Below are 23,356 nucleotides of genomic sequence, written 5' to 3'. Positions count from 1 at the left end.
GTAGCACCAACAAGTTTTATGGTTTGAGGTTGCCATGACAAGAGGAACTATATAAAAGGGTCTCACTAATAGGAAGATTGAGAACCATTGCTTCAAACTGTACTTGATAAATAAGAAATTCGGTGACTTATATGACTGTCCCATGTAGGACCAAAACTGGCTAATCTTTTAAGAAAGGAAGGGTGCTGAAATACAAACTTTCCCTCCTGACATTTCATCACGTGTGACAATGTATCTTGAAAAATTATAATAGATATATATTTGTACTAAAATGTCTACATCTCATCCACTATATGCCAATGAATTTATACAATATTTCTAAAAAATGTGCAAAAGAAAGGGGGAAAACTTCACATTTTTTCCTGCATAGGAAGTACTTATTGTGAAGTTTGTTTCTTGCATCACCCTTCTGTTTTATCTCTGTTCCCACAGGAGGTGAGGAAGAGAGCATGTGGAGGTGGAACCAGACCTCTCTGGAAGACTTCATCCTTCAAGGGCTCTTTGACGACTCCTTCAACCACCGTTGTCTTTTCCTATTCACCATGGTGATCTTCCTTACTGCAGTGAGTGGCAACAGCCTCACCATCTTCCTCATCTGCTATGACTCCCGTCTGCACACACCGATGTACTTCCTGCTCAGTCAGCTGTCCCTCATGGATCTGATGCACGTTCTCACAACTGTCCCCAAGATGGCTACCAACTACCTGTCTGGCAAGAAGTCCATCTCCCTTGTGGGCTGTGGGGTCCAGCACTTCCTCTATCTGTCTCTGGGTGGTGCAGAGTGTGTCCTCCTGGCCCTCATGTCCTATGACCGCTATGTTGCCATCTGCCACCCCTTACACTACACTGTGCTCATGAGCAGAAGAGTGGGAGTGATGATGGCTGTCATATCATGGTTGGGTGCATCTGTGAACTCCCTAATCCACACGGCCATCTTGATGAGCTATGGTTTCTGTGGGTCAAGGGTCATCCACCACTTCTACTGTGAATATCCAGCTGTTGTGAAGCTGGTGTGTGGGGACATCACTGTGTATGAAAACATAGCATACATCAGCGGTGTGACACTTCTCCTCCTCCCCATCATTCTTGTCTGTACCTCCTATGGATTCATTCTCCACAGCGTCATTCAGATGCGTTCAGTTGGGAGTAAGAAGAATGCCTTTGCCACATGCAGCTCTCACCTCATGGTGGTTTCCCTTTGGTTTGGTGCGTGCATATTCTCCTACATGAGACCTAGGTCCCTGCGCACCCCATTGCAGGACAAAGTTGGCTCTGTTTTCTACAGCATCATTACTCCCACTCTGAATCCCTTGATTTACACTCTCCGCAATAAGGATGTGGCTAAGGCTCTGAAGAAACTGTTGAGGAGAGACCTTCTCACCTAGTGGCTGCATTGTGGTTTTCCAGAATGTATATTTGAGTAGAGTTGGCCTTAAACTGATATGAGCAAAATTGGTTAGTGCAACAATGATACGGATAATGTGTAATTCTACTATTCTAATAGGATTTTTATTATCCAGACTAATAGAACAACTGCCACCATCTTAGAAGTGTAACAGGAACTTCTGGTTCTAAGATTGGCACAGAGTATTCTACAAAACATCCCAAGTCTTTGAATAGTGACTAAAACACAGGAACCATTCTCTTCTCTGGAAGAGGAAATTCAACCATCTGTCCACACACACAGTCCCCATTTCACACTCTTAACTCAGTAAATTTCATATCTTTTTAGAAAATTCTCTCACTTCTCAGGTGATGTGAGCCCTTGGGTTTCCTAAAATAAGTTTTTAACTTTCACTGACTTCAGATTCTTAGGTTTTGCCTTTTCTTCTAACACAAACACCTTGAGTACATATGATGAAGCTCTTCAACAACTAAGGATAAAGTCAGACCAAAACCCAAACCGAATCAAAAAAAAAAATTTTTTTTGAAAGAAGGGAATAGGAAATGCAGCTCAGTTGGTAGAATTTGTGCCTAGCATTCATGAAATCCTGGCTTACCTCTCCAGGAGTGAGTGGAATTGGGCCTGGTAGTAGATCTCAGAACTCATGGAGATCAGAAGTTTATATTCATCATCATGTACAGAGTGATGTCCAGTCTCAATATTAACCAACCCAAACTAAACCAACCAACGAGTCAACTGCCAAGAAGACATGTAAAGGCTAATGGGATTCCCCAAAGTATTAGCATCCACCATGATGGGCTCTAGAGAAGGCTTCAAGCTTTGTCTGGAATAAGTATGGCAGGAGTGGACATCTTTGCCTTGTTTCTGAACTTTTTTTTGCACTGATGTTTTGCCTGCATGTATGTTTGTATGAGGTTGCTGCATCCACTGGAACTGGAGTTACAGACACTTTGAGCTCTCATGTAAGTGCTGGGAATTGAACCTGGGTCTTCTGGAAGAACAGACAGTGTTCTTAATTGCTGACTCCCCTCTCTATGCACCTGCCTTGCTCTTGATTTCAATGGAATTGATTCAAGTTTCTTTCTGTTAAATGATTTTGGCTGTTGGCTTGCTGTAAATGGTCTTTCTTTTTAAATTTACAATAGTGGTCTGCATCCATATATGTCTGTGTGAGGGTGTCAAGTCCCTGGAGCTGGAATTACAAAACAGTAGTGAGTTACCATGTGGGTGCAGGGATTTTAACACAGGTCCTTTGGAAGAGCAGCCAGCTCTCTCAAACACTAAGCCATCTCTCCAACTCCTAAATGGTCTTTCTTTTCTTTTTTTTTTTTTTTTTGGTTTTTCGAGACAGGGTTTCTCTATGTATCCTAGGCTGTCCTGGACTCACTTTTGTAGACCAGGCTGGCCTCGAACTCACAGCGATCCGCCTGCCTCTGCCTCCCGAGTGCTGGGATTAAAGGCATGCGCCACCACGCCCGGCTTCTAAATGGTCTTTCATATGTTGACATATAGTCCTTGTAACACTAGTTTCTTGTGGGTTTGATTTTATTAACATATGTTGGACTTTTCTCCATCTAGTGAGATGATCATGTGGCTTTTTTGTATCTAGGATGTTTATGTGGTGGATTATGTTTTTTTTATGTTGGACTATCTCTGAATCTCTGAGGTGATACCAATCATGGTGGGTAAATAATGATCCCCATTACTAGTTATCCAGCTCAGAGTGTTCTGTTTTGAAACTATGTATGAACAACCAGCAATAATTGATCCAGTAGGTTGTATTTATTGATTTCTGTATGTTAAAAATATAATACTACAGTCCTTGGAATATACCCAGAAGATGCTCCAGTACACACCAAGGACATATGCTCAACCATGTTCATAGAAGCCTTATTCATAATAGCCAGAACATGGAAACAGCCTAAGTGTCCCTCAGTAGAAGAATGGGTAAAGAAACTGTGGTACATTTACAGTATGGAATACTACTCAGCTATTAAAAAGAAGAAACCCCAAATTTGTGGACAAATGGATGGAAGTAGAAATGAACACAATGAGTGAGTTAACCCAGAAGCAGAAAGATTCAAATGGTATATACACACTTATATATAGAGACTCGTCCAACGGGCATGTCCAATGAAAGACCTCACTTACTAGGAAATTGGGATAGATGACAGGAAATTCTATTGCGACTCTAGGTGAGAGAAATAAGGGAAAATGGGGAAATAGAATAAACCAGAGGGTCCTAGAAACTGACAAGCAAAAGATTATGATGTGCAGATCTGGGCCCAGGGGTTCTGCTCAAACTACTGCACCAACCAAGGACAATACATGCAGCAAGCATCCAACCCCTACTCAGATCTAGGTAATAGGGCATTCTCCACAGTTGAGTTGAGAGCAGGGAATGACTCTCACACAAACTCTGGTGCTCCATATTTGACTGCATACCTTTGATGGGGAGACCCAGAAGCACTCAGAGGAAGAATAGCAGGCTACCAAGATGAGACTTGAAAGCCTATGATCATATAGAGGGGGAGGAGGTCGCCCTCAGTCACAGATATTTGGGAGGGGAATAGGGTGAAAGTGGGAGGGAGGGAGAATGGGAGACTACAAGGGATGGGATAATAAATGAGATGTAATCTGAATCAATTAATTATGAATTTAAAGTTAAAGAGATTAACTTGAAAAATCCAAATAAAAAGGTTATAAAAATGTCAATAGCCTGCTCATTTTCAAGCCTCATTATCATTTGTGTACAGTACTAAATATTGTTCATACCAAGTTTAATATACATAACTAAGTGTTTAAAACAAGTACTATCAACTTGAGAGAGGGGTCACAGCAGGGAATATCAAGGGAGGTGTCTGGGGGTTTTGGGAGAGAAAAGGTGGGTGGAGTGACATAATTCTATTTAAATTAGAAAATTTCATTTCTTACTTTTGGGTTTTATGGTTTGATGGTATATATATATATATATATATATATATATATATATATATATATATATATATATATATATATATTTTACAGTTTTCGCTGTACTGCTTTTTTTTTTTTTTACTAATTTTTGGCCTGAGTTTATTGCTTCTAATCCATAAATTTTTGGTATTAATTTTTATTGTTTCTCAAGAGCTTCAAAGTGTGTCATTTAGTTTTTGATTCAGAAGCTCTCTGTTGTGTTGATGTAGGTACTTAGTGCAATGAACTTGTTGTCTCTTAGAATTTCCTCCACAAGTTTGAGTATGTTCTCTCTCTCTCTCTCTCTCTCTCTCTCTCTCTCTCTCTCTCTCTCTTCTTTTCTTTTGGCTATTTCAAGGACGGGTTTCTCTGTGTAACTAGCCCTGGCTGACCTGGAATTGCTCCGTAGACCCTCCTGGCCTTGAACTCACAGAGATCTGCCAGCCTTTATCTTCTGAGTGGTTGGATGGAAGGCGTGCACCACCATGCATGGCTGTATTTTCACTTTCATTCAATTTTTGAAAGTTGTAAATTGTCTTCTTTTTTTCTTATTAAAAAATTTTATTCATGTTACATTCCAATTGTAGCCCCATCTCTCACCTTCTCCTGGTACCATGCTCTCTCCCTCTTCCCTCTTCCCTCCTCCCCCAATTCCTCTACTCTGGACCTCAGAGAGGAGGAGCCCTTCTCAACCCTACCAACTGACCCCAGCCTATTAAGTCTCATCAGGACTGGCTGCATCCTCTTCCTCTGTAGCATGATAAGGCACCCCACAATAGGGAAGTGATCCAAGTGTAGGTGACAGAGTCCATGGCAGGGGCATGCCCTGCTTTCCTTAGTCAGGGCCGATATGAACACTGAGTTGTTTATCAGCTACATCTGAGTTGGGGTCCTAGGTGCTCTCCTTGCATGGTCCTGGTTTGGTGCATCAGTTTCCACACCCCAGCCCCAGGCCTAGATTTGATTCTGTTGGTCTTCTGTGGAGCTCCTAACATCTCTGGCTCCCTCTATCTGCCCCCTAACTCTTCCATATGCCTCCCTGTGCTCTGCACAAAGTTTGGTTGTGAGACTCAGCTTCTGATTCGATCTGCTGCTGAGTGGAGTCTTTCAGAAGACTTCTATGGTAGACTCCAGTCCTGTTTCCTCTCTCCAAAGGATTCCAGTGTCTATTCTATTTGTCCTTCTGAACAAAAAGTAAACATCCTCCCTAAGGTCCTCCTTGTTACTTAGCTTCTTTTGGTCGTTGGATAGTAGTGTTGTTATTCTCTATTGTGTGCCTAATATGCACTTCTAAGTGAGTATACACCATGTGTGTCCTACTGGTCTGGGTTAACTCACTCAGGATGACCTTTTTTAGCTCCATCTATTTCATGATGTCCTTGGTTTTTATTTTTTATTTTTTTTTAGTCCTTTGTTTTTATAGCTGAATAGTATTCTATTGTATAGATGTACCACTTTTTCTTTATCCATGCTTTGGTTGAGGGACGTCTAGGTTGTTTCCAGATTCTGGTTATTACAAATAGTGCTTCAATGACCATAGTTGAGCAAATGTCATTGTTGTATGGTAGAGTGTCTTTTGGATATATATCCAAGAGTGGTATTGCTGGGTCTTGAGGTAGAGCTCTTCCCAATTTTCTAGGAAGGCTCCAGATAACTTTCCAAAGTGGTTATCAAAATTTACACTCCTACCAGCAATGGAAGAGTGTTCTCCTTCTCCATATTCTCAACAGGTTGTGCTGGTACTTGAGGATATTCCCCTTTTTAAACGTTTATTTATTTATTTATTTATTTATTTATTTATTTATTCATTCACTTTACATTCTGATCTTAGCCTCATCCCTCCTCACCTCTCAGTGCCACCTTTCCTCCCTCTCACACTTCTCCCTCCCCTGTTCCTCGGAAAAGCGGAGCACCCCCTTCCAGTCTTCCCTGGCTCATCAAGTCATATCAGAACTGAACATGCCCTCTTCTGCTCTGGCCTGCCAGGGAACTCCTGTCAGGCAGAAGTGAATGAAAAACTGTCAAGAGAGTCCAGGTCAGAGAGAGCCCCCACTTTCCTTAATAGGGGACCCACATGAAGCCTGAGCTGGCCTTCAGCTACGTCTTTGTATGGGGCCTAGGTCCAATGCATGCTACATCCTTGCCTGGTGCTTCCATCTCAGCAGGTCCTCAGGGCCCTGCTTAGTTGGCTCAGTTGGTCTTTCTGTGAGACTTCTGTCACCTCCAGGTCCTTTTCTCTCCCCCCCCCCACTTTTCTGCAAGGTTCCCTACACATTGCCCAAGGTTTGGCTGTGAGTCCCAACATCTGTTTGGAGGCACAGCTTGGTAGAGCCTCTCAGAGGACAGCTCTGATTGACTCCTGTCTGCAAGCATAGCAGAGTATCATTAATAATGTCAGTGGTTGTTTCTCTCCCATGTGGTAGATCTCAGGTTGGACCAGGCATTGGTTAAATCTTCCCTCAATCTCTTCTAGACCTGTTCTATATTTATCCCTGCTTGCAGGCAGAGTGAATTTTGGGTCAAAGTTTTTGTGAGTGGGTTGGTGTTTCCCTCCCTCTACTAGGAGATTTGTCTAATTAGAGGTTGTCATCTTCAGTCTATACGGTGGCTGTGAAGGAGAGATAAACCTGTTTTTGTTATGATCCCACGAGTGGGATCAGAAATGTCTTGTGAGAACAGGTGAAATTAATCAACTAGGAGACAAACCACCTCATTTATTAGTTTGATTGTTGCCAGCTGATAAGATCCGGTGAACAAACTCTGGGAGGAGACATATAAATGAGCCCAAAACTGGAGGCAGGGCCTTTGTAGACTTGGGAAAGTTTTGGCTGGCCATTCATCGCTGCCACTTCGAGATCTCCTAGAAAGAACAGCTCAAGGGAAGTCTTCAGGGCTCCGGCTCCTGCTGAGGTTCCAGGTTCTGGTTACTCCAGGTTCCAGCAGAAGAAACCCTGCTGACCACGTCAAGAGAATCGATCCTCGGAACTGATATCCTTATCATTTTTTATTCTTTAATCATATTGTCCTATTTTTTCAGTTAGTCTGATTATAAGAGATGTATGCTGACTTAATAAGTTTGTAATAAAATATATTGTTTAAGAAAACTGAGCCAACAGCCCTGGTACTTGCACTCTCATCTAGAGTCTCTCTCACATCCCCCTGGGTGCCTGCCATGACTTAGGTCTCTAGGTTGTCATGGAGATGCCCCTGCTAAAAGTTTCTCTTTTTTCCACAGACCTTTTGTCCTCTGGTCCCTGCTCTCCCCAGGTCTGCTCTCCTCGCTCATATCTCTCAGTGTTTCCTCTCCTACTTTGTTTCCTCTCTTCAACCACTACCTCTGTCTATTCTATTTCCCCTTTCTGAGTGAGGTTTAAACATCCTCCCTTGGATCCCTCTTGTTACTTATCCTCTTTGGTTCTGTGCATTTTAGTATGACTATCCTGTACTTTATGGCTGATATACACATATTAGTGAGAACATACCATGTGTGTCTTTCTGAGTGTGGGTTACTTCACCCAGGATGATCCATCCATTTGCCTGCAAATTTCATGGTTTCCTTTTAATAGCTGAATAGTATTCCTTTGTATAAATGTACCACAGTTTCTCTATTTTTTTATTCTTCGGTTGGGTGACATCAGGGTTGTTTCCAGATTCTGATGATCATGAATAAATCTGGTATGAACATAGTTGAGCAAGTGTCCTTGTTGTATGATGGAGCATCTTTTGGGTATATACCCAGGAGTGGTATATCTGTGTCATGAGGTAGAGCTACTCCCAATTTACTGAGAAAGCACCAGATTTATTTGCAAGTGGTTGTGCAAATTTGTACTGTGACCAGCAGTGGAGGAGGGTTCTCTTCTTCACATCTGCACCAGCATGTGCTGTAACTTGTGTATTTTACCTTAGCCGATGCCATGGATATAAGGTGGAATCTCAGAATCATTTTGATTTTCATTTCCCTGATGACTAAAGGTATTGAAAATCTCTTTAAGTGTTGCTCAGCCATCAAGATTCCTCTACTGGGAATTTGGTTTAGCTCTGTACCCCCTTTTTTATTTGGATTATTTTGTTTGTCGGCGTTGAATATTTTGGGTTCTTTATGTAATTTGTATATTGCTGCTCTGTCTGATGTAGGCTTGGTGGATTCTCTTCCCAGTCTGTAGGCTGTCATTTTGTTTTATTGATGGTGTTCTTTACTTTACAGCAGCTTTTCAGGTTCATGAGGCCCCATTTATTCATTGTTATTCATAAAGCCTAAGCTGTTTGTATTCTGTTAAGGAAGTTGTCTCCTGTGCCAATGAGTTCAAGGCTCTTCCCCACTTTGTTTTCTAATAGTTTTATTGTTTTATATTAGGCTCCTTGATCTACTTGAACTTTAGTTTTTTTTTGCAAGGTAATAAATATGGATCTGTTTTCACTTTTGTACCTGGAGACTTCCAGTTAGACCAGCACCATTTGTTGAATATGCTGTCTTTTATCCGTTTGTATAGTTTTGGATCCAGTGGCCACTAATGTGTGGGTTTATTTCTGTGTCTTCAATTTAATTCTGTTAATCTATCCACCTGTTTCTATGCTTGTAACATGCAGTTTTTATTACTGTTGCTCTGTGGTACAGTTTGAGATCAGGCATGAAGATACGTCCATTGCTGTTCTTTCAGCGCACCAGTGTTGGAAGGCTCACAAGTCCTGTAGCTGCTCTTCTAGAGGATCTGACACCTATTTTGGCCTCTGTGGTGACTGGCTTATGTGCATAACACACCTATACAGAGGTGTCTCCTTCCCACAGGTGATTAATATGAAGATCTTAATGGGGCATGTACACCTTTAATCCAACACTCAGGAGGCAGAGACAGGTGGATCCCTGTGCGTTCCAGGCAAGCCTGGTCTACAAAGTGAGTCCAGGACAGCCAGGAACACACACAGAGAAACCCTGTGTCAGGAAAATAAGCAGATCTTCTCTCTGTACAGTTTTCAGGGTAGTGGTTACATCTCACAGTTACAACATATGGGGGAGGTACTCCCATGGCCAAGCCTCAGCTAGAGTTTCACTAAAGCCAGTGGGTGGTATATGATTGGTCAGAGAACCTGCTTAGTCTGTGGAAGGCCAAGTGTGGCTAGGAGATGTCACTGACAGGAGAAGAAGAAAAGCTACTAAAGTGAACACAGATCTCCTGGGACACAGAATTCTGTAGAAGGTAGCACTAGTCGAACGTGGACTCAGTAGCATCATAAACCAGAGGGGAGACAAGATTCCACACTCCACCAGGCCCTTTCTTTCACCCCATGCATCTAAGTGGCAGTCTACAATTTATTTTATTTACATATATACTATTATGTTTGAGTATTGGTTTGCATGTTTGCTTTGTGCCCCAAAGGAATACCTGGAGTTCTTGGAAGAAGGCATCAGATCCCCTCAAACTGGATTTACAGATAGTTGTGAGCCACTATGTGGGCACTGGGAACTGAACCTGGCTTTTTTACAAGGTCAGTTAGTGTTCTAATACACTGCGTCATCCCCACAGCTGTAGATTTTTTTAAATACATTTTTATTAATTTATACATATTACATCTCAGTTGTTAGCCCATCCCATGTATCCTCCCATCCCTCCCTTCCTCCCACTTCCCCCCCCTACTCTTCTCCCCTATGTCTGTGTCTGAGGGGGATCTCCTCCCCCTGAATATGCTCATACGGTATCAAGTCTCTCCTTGGTGACCTATTATCTTTCCTCTGAGTGCCACCAGGCATCTCCATCCAAGGGACATGATCAAATATGGGGCACCAGAGTTTGTGTGAGAGTTAGATCTTCTTCTCCACTCAACAGTGGAGAATGTCCATCGGCTAGTCCGGGTAGGGGTTCAAGGTTTTTACTGCCTATTTTTTCCTTGGCTGTTGCCACAGTTTGCGGAGGACCCCAGGGCCCAGACTCGCCTGTAGTTTTCCAGGACCCACTGGATCCTTCCATTTCCTCTTTCTCCCAGGCTTCTCACACCTAAAGTTTCAATAGGATGTCCTCCCCTCTTACCCATTATTCTGGTAGGTACAGTTTTTCATGGGGACGTACACCTTGGGCTAGTGTCTCGATATAAGTGAGTATATACCATTTAGGTCTTTTTGCTTCTGTGTGAACTCACTCATTATGACAATTTCTAGTTCAATCCATTTGTCCACAAATTTTGGAAATTCCTTGTTTTTAATAGCTGAGTAGTATTCCATAGTGTAAATGTACCACAGTTTCTTTATCCATTCTTCTGTTGAGGGACACGTAGGTTGTTTCCAAGTTCTGGCTATTATGAATAAGGCAGCTATGAACATGGTTGAGCATATGTCCCTGTTGTGTGGTAGTACATCCTCTGGGTATATTCCAAGGAGTGGAATAGCTGGGTCTTGAGGAAGCCCTATTCCCATTTTTCTGAGAAAGCACCAGATAGCTTTCCAAAGTGGTTGTACTAGTTTGCATTCCCACCAGCAATGCAGGAGTGTTCCTCTTTCTCCACACCCTCGCCAGCATGTGGTGTCAGTTGAGTTATTGATCTTAGCCATTCTGATGGGTGTAAGATGGAATCTCAGTGTCGTTTTGATTTGCATTTCTCTGATGACTAAGGAGGTCGAGCATTTCTTTAAGTGTTTCTCAGCCATTTGATATTCCTCTGTTGAGAATTCTCTGTTTAGCTCTGCGCCCCATTTCTCTATTGGGTTATTTGGTTTGGTGGTGTTTAATTTCTTAAGTTCTTTATATATTTTGGATATTAGACCTTTGTCAGATGAAGAGTCGGTGATGATCTTTTCCCAGTCTGTAGGCTGTCGCTTTGTTCTCTTGACAGTGTCACCAGCCTTACAGAAGCTTCTCAGCCTCATGAGGTCCCATTTATTAATTGTTGATGTTAAGGCCTGGGCTGTTGGTGTTCTGTTCAGGAAGTTGTCTCCTGTGCCTATGAGTTCCATACTCTTCCCCACTTTTTCCTCTAACTGGGTTAATGTCTGTGGTTTTAAGTTGAGGTCTTTAATCCACTTGGACTTGAGTTTTGTGCATGGTGACAAATAGGGGTCTAATTGCATTTTTCTACATGTAGACATCCAGTTAGACCAGCACCATTTGTTGAAGATGCTGTCGTTTTTCCATTGAATGGATTTGGCTTCTTTGTCGAAAATCAGGTGAGCAAATGTGTGTGGATTCATCTCTGGGTCTTCAGTTCGATTCCATTGATCCACTAGCCTATTGCTGTGCCAGTACCATGCTGTTTTAATTACTGTCACAGCTGTAGATTTTTGACATCTAGGAAGATGCTGCTCCACATTACATCCTTTTTAAAAAGTTGAATTTATTTCATTTGTGTGTGTGTGTGTGTGTGTGTGTGTGTGTGTGTGTGTGTGTGTATGCAAATGTAGTTAATGAGGCCAAATGTGAATATCAGCTGTTCTCCTTACTCATTTTCCAACTTATCATTATTTTTTAATAATTTCTTTAAATACAAGTCTCCAGTGTTCTGCTTGCTTGCATGCCTGCACACCAGAAGAGTGCACCAGATCTCAGTTTAGGTGGTCATGAGCCACCATGTGGTTTCTGGGAATTGAACTCAGGACCTCTGGAAGAGGAGACAGTGCTCTTAACCCCCAGCCATCTCTCCAGCCCTTTCTGATCTATCCTTGAGACAGAATCTCATATTGAGCCAGTGAGCCCCATGACTCACCTTTCCCCACCTCCTCCTGGCTGGAATGACAAGCACATGCTGCCACGCTGGCCCCTTGGTGAGTGCTTGAGATTGACCTCAGGTCCTTATACTAGTGTGACAAACACTTTACTGACTGAGCCATCTACCAGCAATGAATTAGTAGCTTTTCTATGTGGCGGTAATGAACTTCTGAAGAAGAAAACCTTGATAATATCCCAATTTTACATAGTTTCTAAAATACCTAGGATGAGGCTGGAGAGGTGTCTCAGTGGTTAAGAGAACTTGCCACTCTTTCAGAGGACCAGAGCTTACACACATGGAATATTCTCTGTCTCTCTGTCTCTGTGTGTCTGTCTCTCTGTCTCTGTCTTTGTGTCTCTCTCTCCATCTGTCCCTCTCACTCACACACTCACAGGACAGCCTGTCCTGGGTATCCTCTCACTGAGGCTCCTTCCCAGGTGGTTCTAATTTGGCTCAAGTTGACAATTACAATTATCACCCCGAGTGGATGGGAAGAGAACTTGTTGCTCTTGCAGAGGAGCAGCACACACAAAGGTGGGCTTCAACCATGTGGAACCAAAGTTCCAGAATCAGTGTTCTCTTCTGGTCAAGGTGGAGGCATGCATGTGGTGCACATTCATAATTGCATGCAAATTTACACTCACACACATAAAATATAATAATTCCTTCTTTAAAAAACTAAAACCCTCACAATATGTGTGGACAAAGGATCTAGAAAGTAATGTGGTGAGATAAACAGAGCGGAGGTCAGCACTCACTCTACTCTGATGTTCTCTAAGACTTACCAGCTTGGGAACAAGAACTTGACAAGATTAAACGGCAAGGGCTTGGGGGCAAGCCCAAGGTGAGGGTAGAAATTCCAATTTCTAATTTTCGTTCTTCAGTGTTTGTCTCCCTTACGATGAGGGGTAACCATTACAGAGGGGAGATTTTAGAAAGTTGTGGCCATAATCCCAAGTTTTCTCTCATTACCTCTGCCCTAGCAGGAACCTACATTGGTGCTGAGCAGCTGCCTAGAACCACTGATGTTTATCGGAAAGATTGACACACCTTCCCTTTCTCAGTCCCAAATGACCATGTGCTATGATTTCAGTGTTGGTGTCTTACCCTAGGTCAGAGGATGGGAGGGAAAGATGGAAGATTCCAGCCATGGAATCTTCACCCAAGGAGAGAGAAAGCTCAATGAAGAACTCCAGGAGTCTGCCTCGACTTCCCAGTCAGGGTCTGGTAGACCTCATTTGATCAGGCTGCCTCTATTATTTCTTCCTTCTCTTTCCTCTTTTAGTTTTCCTTCTGAGATTCTACTTTAATTAGATTTCTCCCTTCTCTTTCTCCCTCCGGTTCCTCCCATAAACCTCTCCTGATCTCCATCAAGTTCATGGCTTTTTCCATAAATTGTTCTGCATGTTTTTGTATATACCCTGTTAAACATAGGTAATTGATTCCATAGTATGTATGTTTTTATGGATGACCACTTGGCACTGTCTCCCTCCCCAACTCACCTTTACCCAGTGGTCTGTAGTTCTTCCTGCCCAGGAATGTGTCTGTGGGAAACCCCAGCTGACTGTCTCTCCCTCGTCACTTTCTGGTAGATGTTTGTCAGCCCCACGATGATGATGGTCACATCCCCATCAAACTACTGATTTCTATGTACTCATCTATTTTGACTCACTATGTGCTTAATAAACTCACTCATTCAAAACTGAAAGTAGGTCCAAAGTAGCCCAGGGTTGAGTTTGCTCACGTAAGAGTCTGTATGTTAGAAGGCATGCTACTGAAGGCGGGAACAAGTGAGTCTCTGGTCCTTCTTCTTGCCTTTGGGGCTCTTTTCCCTCTGTTGGGTTACCCTGTCCAGCATCCAGGTGATGGCTTTCACTTAATCTTGTCATGTTTGGATGTTATCTCTTAGACACCTGTTGGTGGTTTTTTTCCACTAGGAACAAAAAAAGAGAGAGCAAAAATGAGTGGATCGGGAGGTGAGGTGAGGAAAACTGGCCAGTGGAGGAAGGGGGAACTGTAATCAGGATAATTTGTCGGAATCGCTGCTCAGTGGTTGTTTATATTTATTACATGGATCTGCACCAGGTCCTCTGCATATATATTATAGATTTCAGCTGAATTCTTTCATGGGACTCTTCATTCTGTGAACAAAGAATGCATGCCTACTAACTTGACCTTAGTCTAAACTCTATGCCTGGGAGGCTCATAGGCCCTAGTAGGAAACTGAAAAGACTAACAACCCAGTCTCCATCTTAGGCTTTCCCCTCACACATCCTAATACACAGATGCCTTCAGTTCAGGGAAGGCAGAAGGACCACTTAGTAGTCAAGGACAGACATATGTCCCCAGACCCAAGATAGATTGCAATTTGCAGACTCCACACACTGCTGACTCCTTGGTCCTTATAACCTCCTACCAATTCATACTTTGTTAAAAATAATGAGTCCACCTGGTACTGACCAGTCCAGAGAAGGCTGCCCTCCCACCTTATTGTACATGCCTTTCTGATAATGATTTTTTGCTTTAAAAAGACAGTAAGGAGCTTGCCCTTTATCAAGGTTTACAAACCGCATCCCTGGAGATCTGCCTGCCTCTGCATCTAGAGTATTGACATTAAAGGTTTGTATTACCACACTAAGCTCGTCGTTCCCCTATCAAATGTTTCTTGTATTAAAGAAACTGGGTAGGAAAGATGGAAAGAAATAAAATAAAAACAGAATTTCTGGGGTCTGGAGAGATGACTCAGCAGTTAAGAGCACTGAGTGTCCTTCCAGAGGACACAGGTTCAATTCCCAGCCCCACATGGCAACTCACAACTGTTTGTAAGTCAAGTTCCAGGGGATCTGACACTCTCACACAGACATGCATGCAGGCAAAATACCAGTGCACTTAAAAAGAAATTTAAAAAGTTAGAATAAAAAAGAAGAGAGTCTCTGACCCCAAACTACCTTCTAGATATTTATGCTTATTGTCATAGAGAGGTGCTACTCTTCACCTTAATAAAAGACATTTTCTTCAAGAAGTGGCCATGTATATAGAGACACCTGACTGCTCAGGGGCTGAGAATGAGTGATAGACAGTGCTCACTGCTAAAAGGAACATTCATAGCACTCCTGTGCTTTTGGCATTATCAACTAAGAAAGGACAGGTGTGTGTAAGATCCACAAGGTAAAGGAAAGTGATGCAAATGTTGTCTTGTGGGCATGGCACAGACTTTGCAATCAAGATTCTGCAGCATCTGGGTGTGATGGCCCAGGACATTAATCCCTCCCTTCAGAGGCAAAGTCAGGCAGATTTCTATGAGTTCCAGGCAAGCCTGGTCTACATAATAAGTTCCAGGAGAGTTGTGACTATATAGTAGGTCTCTCTCTGTCTCTCTCTCTGTTTCTCTCTGTCTCTGTCTTTGTCTCTGCCTCTGTCTCTGTCTCTCTCTCTCTCTATCACACACATACACATACACACACACACACACACTCACACACACACACACACACACACACACACACACACACACAGAGAGAGAGAGAGAGAGAGAGAGAGAGAGAGAGAGAGAGAGAGAGAGAGAGAATAAAGCAAAGAAAAAATGAAATCCACTTTCCTCAAATTTATTTATTGTTCCAACTAGTCAAGATATCTACACATAATCTTTTGAATCGGTTCATACACACAGACTTCCACCTCCTCTTTCACGCATGTCCAACTCTACAACTGTCTACTAGAGATGTTTTTCTTCATCTGACTTTTGTCTCTCTTCCTACCTGAGGACCTTTTCTGAATAAATTTCTATCCCTATTTGTAACCCACAAGTAAACACATGGAGGTGGAACCAGACCTCTCTGGAAGACTTTATCCTTCAAGGACTCTTTGAGGACTCCTTCAACCACCATTGGCTTTTCCTCTTCACCATGCTGGTCTTCCTTACTGCAGTGAGTGGCAACAGCCTCCCCATCCTCCTCATCTGCTATGACTCCCGTCTGCACACACCAATGTACTTCCTGCTCAGTCAGCTGTCCCTCATGGATCTAATGCACCTCCTCACAACCATCCTCAAGATGGCTACCAACTACCTGTCTGGCAAGAAGTCCATCTCCTTTGTGGGCTGTGCCACCCAGCACTTCCTGTATCTGTCTTGGGTGGTGCAGAGTGTGTCTTCCTGGTCTTTATGTCCTATGACTGCTATGCTGCCATCTGCCTCCCCTTACACTACACTGTGCTCATGAACAGAAGAGTGGGAGTGATGATGGCTGTCATGTCATGGTTGGATGCATCTGTGAACTCCCTAATCCACACAGCCATCTTAATGAGCTTCCCCTTCTGTGGGTCAAGGGTCCACCACTTCTACTGTGAACTTCCAGCTGTTGTGAATCTGGTGTGTGGGGACATCACTGTGTAGGAGAACACAGTGTATGTCAGCACTGTTGCACGTCTTCTCCTCCCCATCATTCTCATCTCTGTAGTTCATGGATTCATTCTCCACAGCATCTTTCTGATGCATTCTGGGAGTTCAGCAGCTTTCTCTGCTTGGGGTTATAAGCATGTGACATCCAACTTGGTATATGTGATGTGGTTTGACCTCCAAGCTCCATGTATGCTAGGCAAGCACTCTCCAGACCAAGTTACAGCACATATGTCAAAAGTTGGCCATAGTCATGTATACGTATCGCCGCAGCCGCAGGTAGGAAATGGGGAGACAGAATGATCCCGGAAGCTTCCTGGACAGCCATTCTAGGAATATCAGTAAGATCTAGGTCCATTGAGAAACTGTCTACAGCAAACAAGATCCAGTTCCACTGGGGAAGAAGCTGGCTACCACCTCTGAGCTCCACATCTGTAGACATACATGGGTAACACATGTATATGTGCCCATTCATCACACACACAGACACACAGACACACAGACACACACACACATGCCTACACCCACAAGATAAACCAGGCACCCTTGGTATCAAAAGAATGGCAGGTTTACACACAGGAGCAAACTATAGTGTTTACAAGCCTTAAATCCAGTGTGGAGAATGGTGTGTGAGTCACTTTTCCTGTGTGACAGGCTAGCACTGCAGCAGAAATCAAATTCACTGTGCCCCAAATTTCAGAGTGCTATAGCCAGCTTCCATCATGAAAAGTGGGCTATTTTTGTGACTGAGCTATTTTTGGACCCTGAAAACAAGTAAAACATAAGTCAGGGAGCACATGAACACCTAGCCACAGTGTGGGGGTTGGCAGACAGCCTCCAGGATCAGTCTTTATTTGTGTGTACGTGTTTACCTTCGTGAACATGAGTGTCTGACTTACAGAAGATGTCATTAGTCCCTTGACACTTAATATTTTTTATTAAATAAACTTTTTAAATTTTTACATATACATTTAACTTATTACACATATATACAATAGACTACCTATAGCAAAAAGAGCCATGACAATCCAAAATTACATAAATGTTACATTCTTAGTGGACACTTAATATTATTGAGACAGTACATTTCATGGAACCTGCAGCCCACTAATTGACATGGGCTGGCTTGCTAGTAATTTTTTTTTCAGGATGAAAAAATAATTTTATTGACATTTCATGCCTATTTAACATCCTTATTTTTGAAAATAAAAGTGAACACTGTCAACCCATTCCATTCTTGTCTTCAGTTCTGTGAGTAGACTTCTTTTTTTTCCTAAGTGTTTATTTTTTGAGATTACATAATTTAAGCTTTCTATTTATTTCCTCCAAACCTGTTCAGATATTCTTCCTTGTTCTTTTTCAAATTAATGTTTTCTTTTCTCACTAACTATTGTTTTTTTTCCTCCTTTATTAATTTATTCTTGTTACATCTCAATGGTTATCCCATCCCTTGTATCCTCCCATTCTTCCCTCCCTTCCAATTTCCCCTTATTCCCCTCCCTAGCAATTTGCAGATGTCTTCTTGCCCTCATTTCTCCCCTGTACTTGGACTTACGACATACTTCCTCTTTCATTAGGCCCACTTGCTTTCTCTTGATCAGAAAATGTCCTGCAAAGAAGTTTAAGTAGCTATAATATAGGGTTGAGGAGGGCACAGTGGTCAGGGCACTGTCATCTATGGGAACTGTGGAATTGCATCACTGGTGAACTCACAGGAGAGTTGGTGTTAAAAGCCTGGGGTAGGCTGATTTCCAGTAGACCCTATCTATGGAGAGTATAGCCTCTTGGGATGGGGAGACTTGAGCCTATCTGGTGGACTAAGTTACAGCTAAAGCTTCTTTCCTCCCACAGGATGATGGCTTACACGTGAGCAGTATCTGACAGTACTGAGACTTGCAGGCACTGTGACTGATTGATTCTCTTGAGTCTTGCAATACAGAGATCAATGCGCTGTTTGCTTCTTTGCACTCTAGGGAACCCCTCTTCATTAGATGTTTGCTCAGGCTTTGTCAGGATGATTGGATGGAAAGAGATAAGAGAGATCTTTATTCCAAAACAGAACACATAACTCCAGCACCTGTTCATTATGGTTAATTGATCCCTAGTGAGAACATTCCTACATTGTCCCCAGGGCAAACTATTTCCAGATACCTTATTCCTGTGACCCTCCAAACAATCGCCAAGTAAATCAAGTCTTAGGGAATTCATCTCTCACAGTGAAGAGCAAATAATAGTTGGTGTCTCTGGTAAGTGTTCCCAGAAGAGATCCAGGATGTGTCCTTTGTGGGAAAGTCCCCATGTTGTCAATTCAGCTTTGTTGGCTTAGATCAGCTGTCATCGTAGGCCCTCTGCACTTGGTGCAGTTTCATTTCTAATAGAAGATGCTCTTCTTCCCTCATGGCTGGCTCATGCCAGGCCATGTCCATTCTGGTGTCTTTAGCTACAGTTAGGAAAAACTTGTACAGCCAGAAACGGACTTCTTGACTGGATATACTGCATTAAACCTACATAATAGAAGGATGTGAGGTTAGCTCTAAGAGGTTTAGATACCTAAAACATCAGGGAAATCCAAATCCTATTTTTCCCTGGCTTTGGGAATGTTGTGATTGAAACTCTGTCACATCCATGAAAATTCCTGTTGCCCAGCTCTTGAGCTGGGATAGAAAGCTCTTCAATGGAGGCTTAGAGTCAGAGGGAACATTGTACATGACTGCACTGCCCAACACCCATGGGTGGAAGAAACTTTATTGCTCATTCCACCCTGCCAAAGGCTGACAAGGATATAGATCTGAGTGAGATTGTTGTGCTGTTTTCTGGGAGGATCTAGAGTGTGTACGCTGGCTGTGGGAATTGATGCAGAACCATATGTTCTGCTTTTCCAGTGATACTGCTATTGGGGGTAATTATTGAAACTCCACTTGTTAGTGACTGTCTCCATGATTGGAGATGGAAGTGTGGTGTGAACTTCAGGAAAAGTGTTTTTGGAAGGAAAAGTCGCACGCGCCTGTGTGTGTGTGTGTGTGTGTGTGTGTGTGTGTGTGTGTGTGTCTGTCAGGGTGGACTCTCCTGCCAGCTTCATGGCACACATGTGTTTGTTCTGAGCCCAGATCTCTGCTGAAGAAATTCCAGGTATGATAATATTGGGCTTGTCGTGTCTTGGAAACCCTTATAAGTAACTTGGCCCCTGTCAGCTTTCTCATGTGTCGTGGGGTGTTACTTAGGCAACACAGGTGGACAGCTTCCTGAGAAGGCAGAGAAAAATGTTTTTGAAGGCCCAGAAGTAGAATGTTAGGAAATATTTATGGATTAAATACACAAAGGAAGCATAAAATGATGTCATTTTGGTGTGGGTATCCACTGAGACCACTGGATGGACACGAATGAGATATGAGAATGAGAAGAGTGTGTGGATAAGTACGTGTGTGTGTAGGAAGCTCAGCTGCTCAGGGAATTAGAAAATAGTTAGTGGTAGCATAGAACTTAGTCCATGTCTCTAAAAATTGTTGTATGTATATATGTATGTATGTTCGTATGTGTGTATATATGTGTGTGCTTGGCCTGTCAACGTTATGTGTATGTAGGTCAGAGGACAACTTGTAGGATTTTGTTTCTTTTCTCCCATCACTTGGACCCTGGATATTAAAATCTGATTGTCAAACTTGGAAGAGGGTACCTTTACCAGCGAACCACATTCTGAACTTAAGGTTCATGTGTTAATCCTCATAGGGTGAGACAGAGAAATCATTGTATAGTGATAGCTAAAGTTGAGATGTTGAGCTGCCTTTGTCAGGATGCCACAATTTGTTGGTTAAATCACGCTTTGAATAATGAATTTAGTTCTGAATTCTTTGCTTGAAAACATAAACCCTCTAGAGTGTATGATCTTAGGAGATTGTTCTTAACTGTCAGTGAGAATTTTCCCCAGGAACACATGACACACACACACACACACACACACACACACACACACACACACACAGCATTTACTATCCTTAGAATCCACGACAGACCAAAGAAATAATTGTACCAAAGTTCAATTTGGTGAGACAATGAGTTTATTGGAGCCTGGGAGAGTGGCTACTTGCAGGAGAAGGATAAACTGAAAAGTAGCAGCACATCAGAAAAGCTTATCCCAACACCGGGGAAGATTCATGAGATCTACAGTGCTCTGAAGCTCTCTGTATGACCTGCAGGCTGCCCCAGCGGTAGGAGAGTCTCTTCTTAGCAACTTGGCTGGTCAGAGTCTTCTGCCCCAGCAGATGTTTACTGTTTCAACACTCTTGGGAATTGAAGGGACCCTTAAGATTCTTAGAAGTTTCAGCTTTTGTAGATGTGTGAAATTTATTTAGTACCTCAGTTTCAGGAGCCTCTTCTCTCCTTCATGGAGGGAGTGTTTTTCTTAGGAGGAAATTGCTGTGAAAGAGAGGTGGGGGGGGGGAAGGGAGGGAGACAGAGGGGAGAGAGAGGTGAGGAGTGGATAAAGCAAAGATAGGGAAGCTTGGCTGAAGAAAAGCTACAATCCTAGTATCTCGCGGTCATGATTCACAATTTTATGGGTACAAATATATGCAGGATATATCTCTGCCTCATTTTCTGGAGCACAGACATAGATGCTTTGTTATGTTTCATCTTACTAGTCATCTGTTTGTTTAAACTATCGGCTCTCAACCTGTGGGTTACCACCAAAAATCTTTGCATTATGATTCACAGCAGTTGCTAACTTGCAGTTATGAAGTAGCAACAAAACGTTTTATGGTTTGGGTTTGCCAGGACATGAGGAACTATATAAAAGGGTCTCACTAATAGGAAGACTGAGCACCATTGCTTCAAACTGTACTTGATCAATAAGAAATCCAGTGACTTATATGACTGTCCCCTGTAGGACCAAAATTTGCTTATTTTTTTTAAGAAAAAAAGGGTGCTGAAATACAAACTTTCCCTCCCGACATTCCCTTATGTGCGGACAATGTATCTTGAAAAATTATAATAGATAAATACTTACACAAAAATGTCTACATCTGATCCAGTATATGTCAAATGAATTTATACATATTTTAAAAAATGTGCAAAAGAAAGGGGGAAAACTTCACATTTCTTCCTGCATAGGAAGTTCTTATTGTGAAGTTGTGTTTCTCGCATCACCCTTCTGTCTTATCTCTGTTCCCACAGGAGGTGAGGAAGAGAGCATGTGGAGGTGGAACCAGACCTCTCTGGAAGACTTCATCCTTCAAGGGCTCTTCGATGACTCCTTCAATCACCATTGTCTTTTCCTCTTCACCATGCTGGTCTTCCTTACTGCAGTGAGCGGCAACACCCTCACCATCCTCCTCATCTGCTCTGACTCCCGTCTGCACACGCCAATGTACTTCCTGCTCAGTCAGCTGTCCCTCATGGATCTGATGCACGTCCTCACAACTGTCCCCAAGATGGCTACCAACTACCTATCTGGGAAGAAGTCCATCTCCTTTGTGGGCTGTGGGGTCCAGCACTTCCTTTATCTGTTTGTGGGCAGTGCGGAGTGTGTCCTCCTAGCCCTCATGTCCTATGACCGCTATGTTGCCATCTGCCACCCCTTACACTACACTGTGCTCATGAGCACAAGAGTGGGAGTGATGATGGCTGTCATGTCATGGTTGAGTGGATCTGTGCACTCCCTAATTCACACGGCCATCTTGATGAGCTTCCCTTTCTGTGGGTCAAGGGTCATCCACCACTTCTACTGTGAATATCCAGCTGTTGTGAAGTTGGTGTGTGTGGACATCACTGTGTACGAGAACATAGCATACATCAGCAGTGTGACACTTCTCCTCCTCCCCATCATTCTTGTCTGTACATCCTATGGATTCATTCTCCACAGCGTCATTCAGATGCGTTCAGTTGGGAGTAAGAAGAATGCCTTTGCCACATGCAGCTCTCACCTCATGGTGGTTTCCCTTTGGTTTGGTGCATGCATATTCTCCTACATGAGACCTAGGTCCCAGCGCACCCCATTGCAGGACAAAGTTGGCTCTGTTTTCTACAGCATCGTTACTCCCACTCTGAATCCCTTGATTTACACCCTCCGCAATAAGGATGTGGCTAAGGCTCTGAAGAAACTGTTGAGGAGAGACCTTCTCACCTAGTGGCTCCATTGTAGTTTTCCAGAATGTATATTTGAGTAGAGTTTGCGTTAATCTGATTTGAGTAAACTGCTGATGGTTTTTTTTATTAGCGCATCAATAACATGGATAATGTGTAATTCTACTATTCTAATAGGATTTCCATTATCCAAACTGATAGAACAACTGCCACCATCTTAGAAGTGTAACAGGAACTTCTGGTTCTAAGATTGGCACAGAGTATCCTACAAAACATTCCAAGTCTTTGAATAGTGACTAAACACAAGAACCATTCTTTTTTTCTCAAAGAGGAAATTCAACCATCTGTCTACACACACAGTCCCCATTTCACCCTCTTAACTCAGTAAATGTCATATCTTGTTAGAAAAATTCTCTCACTTCTCAGGTGGTGTGAGTCCTTGGGTTTCCTAAAATAAGTTTTTAACTTCCATTGACTTCAGATTCTTAGGTGTTGGCATTTATTTTCTAACACAAGCACCTTGGGTATATATGATGAAGCTCTTCAACGACTAAGGATAAAGTCAGGCCAAACCCAAACCTAATAAAAAAAATAACTTTTGAAAGAAGAAAATAGGGAATGCCGCTCACTTGGTAGAGTTTTTGCCTAGCATTCATGAAATCTTGGCTTACCTTTCCAGGAGTGGGTGGAATTGGTCCTGGTAGTAGATCTCAGAACTCATGGAGATCAGAAGTTTATATTCATCATCATGTACAGAGTGAGGTCCAGTCTCAAAATTAACCAACCCAAACTAAACCAACCAACGAGTCAACTGCCATGAAGACATGTAA

At 42.7% G+C, this 23,356-nt stretch overlaps 2 protein-coding genes and 1 pseudogene across 3 annotated transcripts; all 3 read left to right on the top strand.

Moving 5' to 3' along the window:
- Positions 1–449: 449 nt before the first annotated feature.
- Positions 450–1,385, top strand: LOC311587180 (olfactory receptor 2AE1-like; the record flags this gene model as incomplete). The annotated part of the gene is made up of 1 exon (XM_084763675.1): positions 450–1,385. The coding sequence occupies one exon, from the start codon at positions 450–452 to the stop codon at positions 1,383–1,385; it is 936 nt and encodes a 311-aa protein (XP_084619801.1).
- Positions 1,386–13,820: 12,435 nt separating this feature from the next.
- LOC311587179 (olfactory receptor 2AE1-like) lies at positions 13,821–21,624 on the top strand (annotated as a pseudogene). The gene is made up of 3 exons: positions 13,821–13,842; positions 15,860–16,456; positions 21,618–21,624. The product of its transcript is annotated as an olfactory receptor 2AE1-like (transcript).
- On the top strand, positions 21,523–22,570 carry LOC311587178 (olfactory receptor 2AE1-like; the record flags this gene model as incomplete). The annotated part of the gene is made up of 1 exon (XM_084763674.1): positions 21,523–22,570. The coding sequence occupies exon 1, from the start codon at positions 21,635–21,637 to the stop codon at positions 22,568–22,570; it is 936 nt and encodes a 311-aa protein (XP_084619800.1). The 5' UTR covers positions 21,523–21,634.
- Between the last annotated feature and the right edge of the window lie 786 nt (positions 22,571–23,356).

This window comes from Acomys minous (assembly GCF_964271855.1).
Source record: "Acomys minous genome assembly, chromosome: 16".
NCBI classification, from domain to species: domain Eukaryota; kingdom Metazoa; phylum Chordata; class Mammalia; order Rodentia; family Muridae; genus Acomys; species Acomys minous.
Note: the sequence above shows the minus strand (reverse complement) of the source record. Positions and strands in the feature narration are given on the sequence as shown.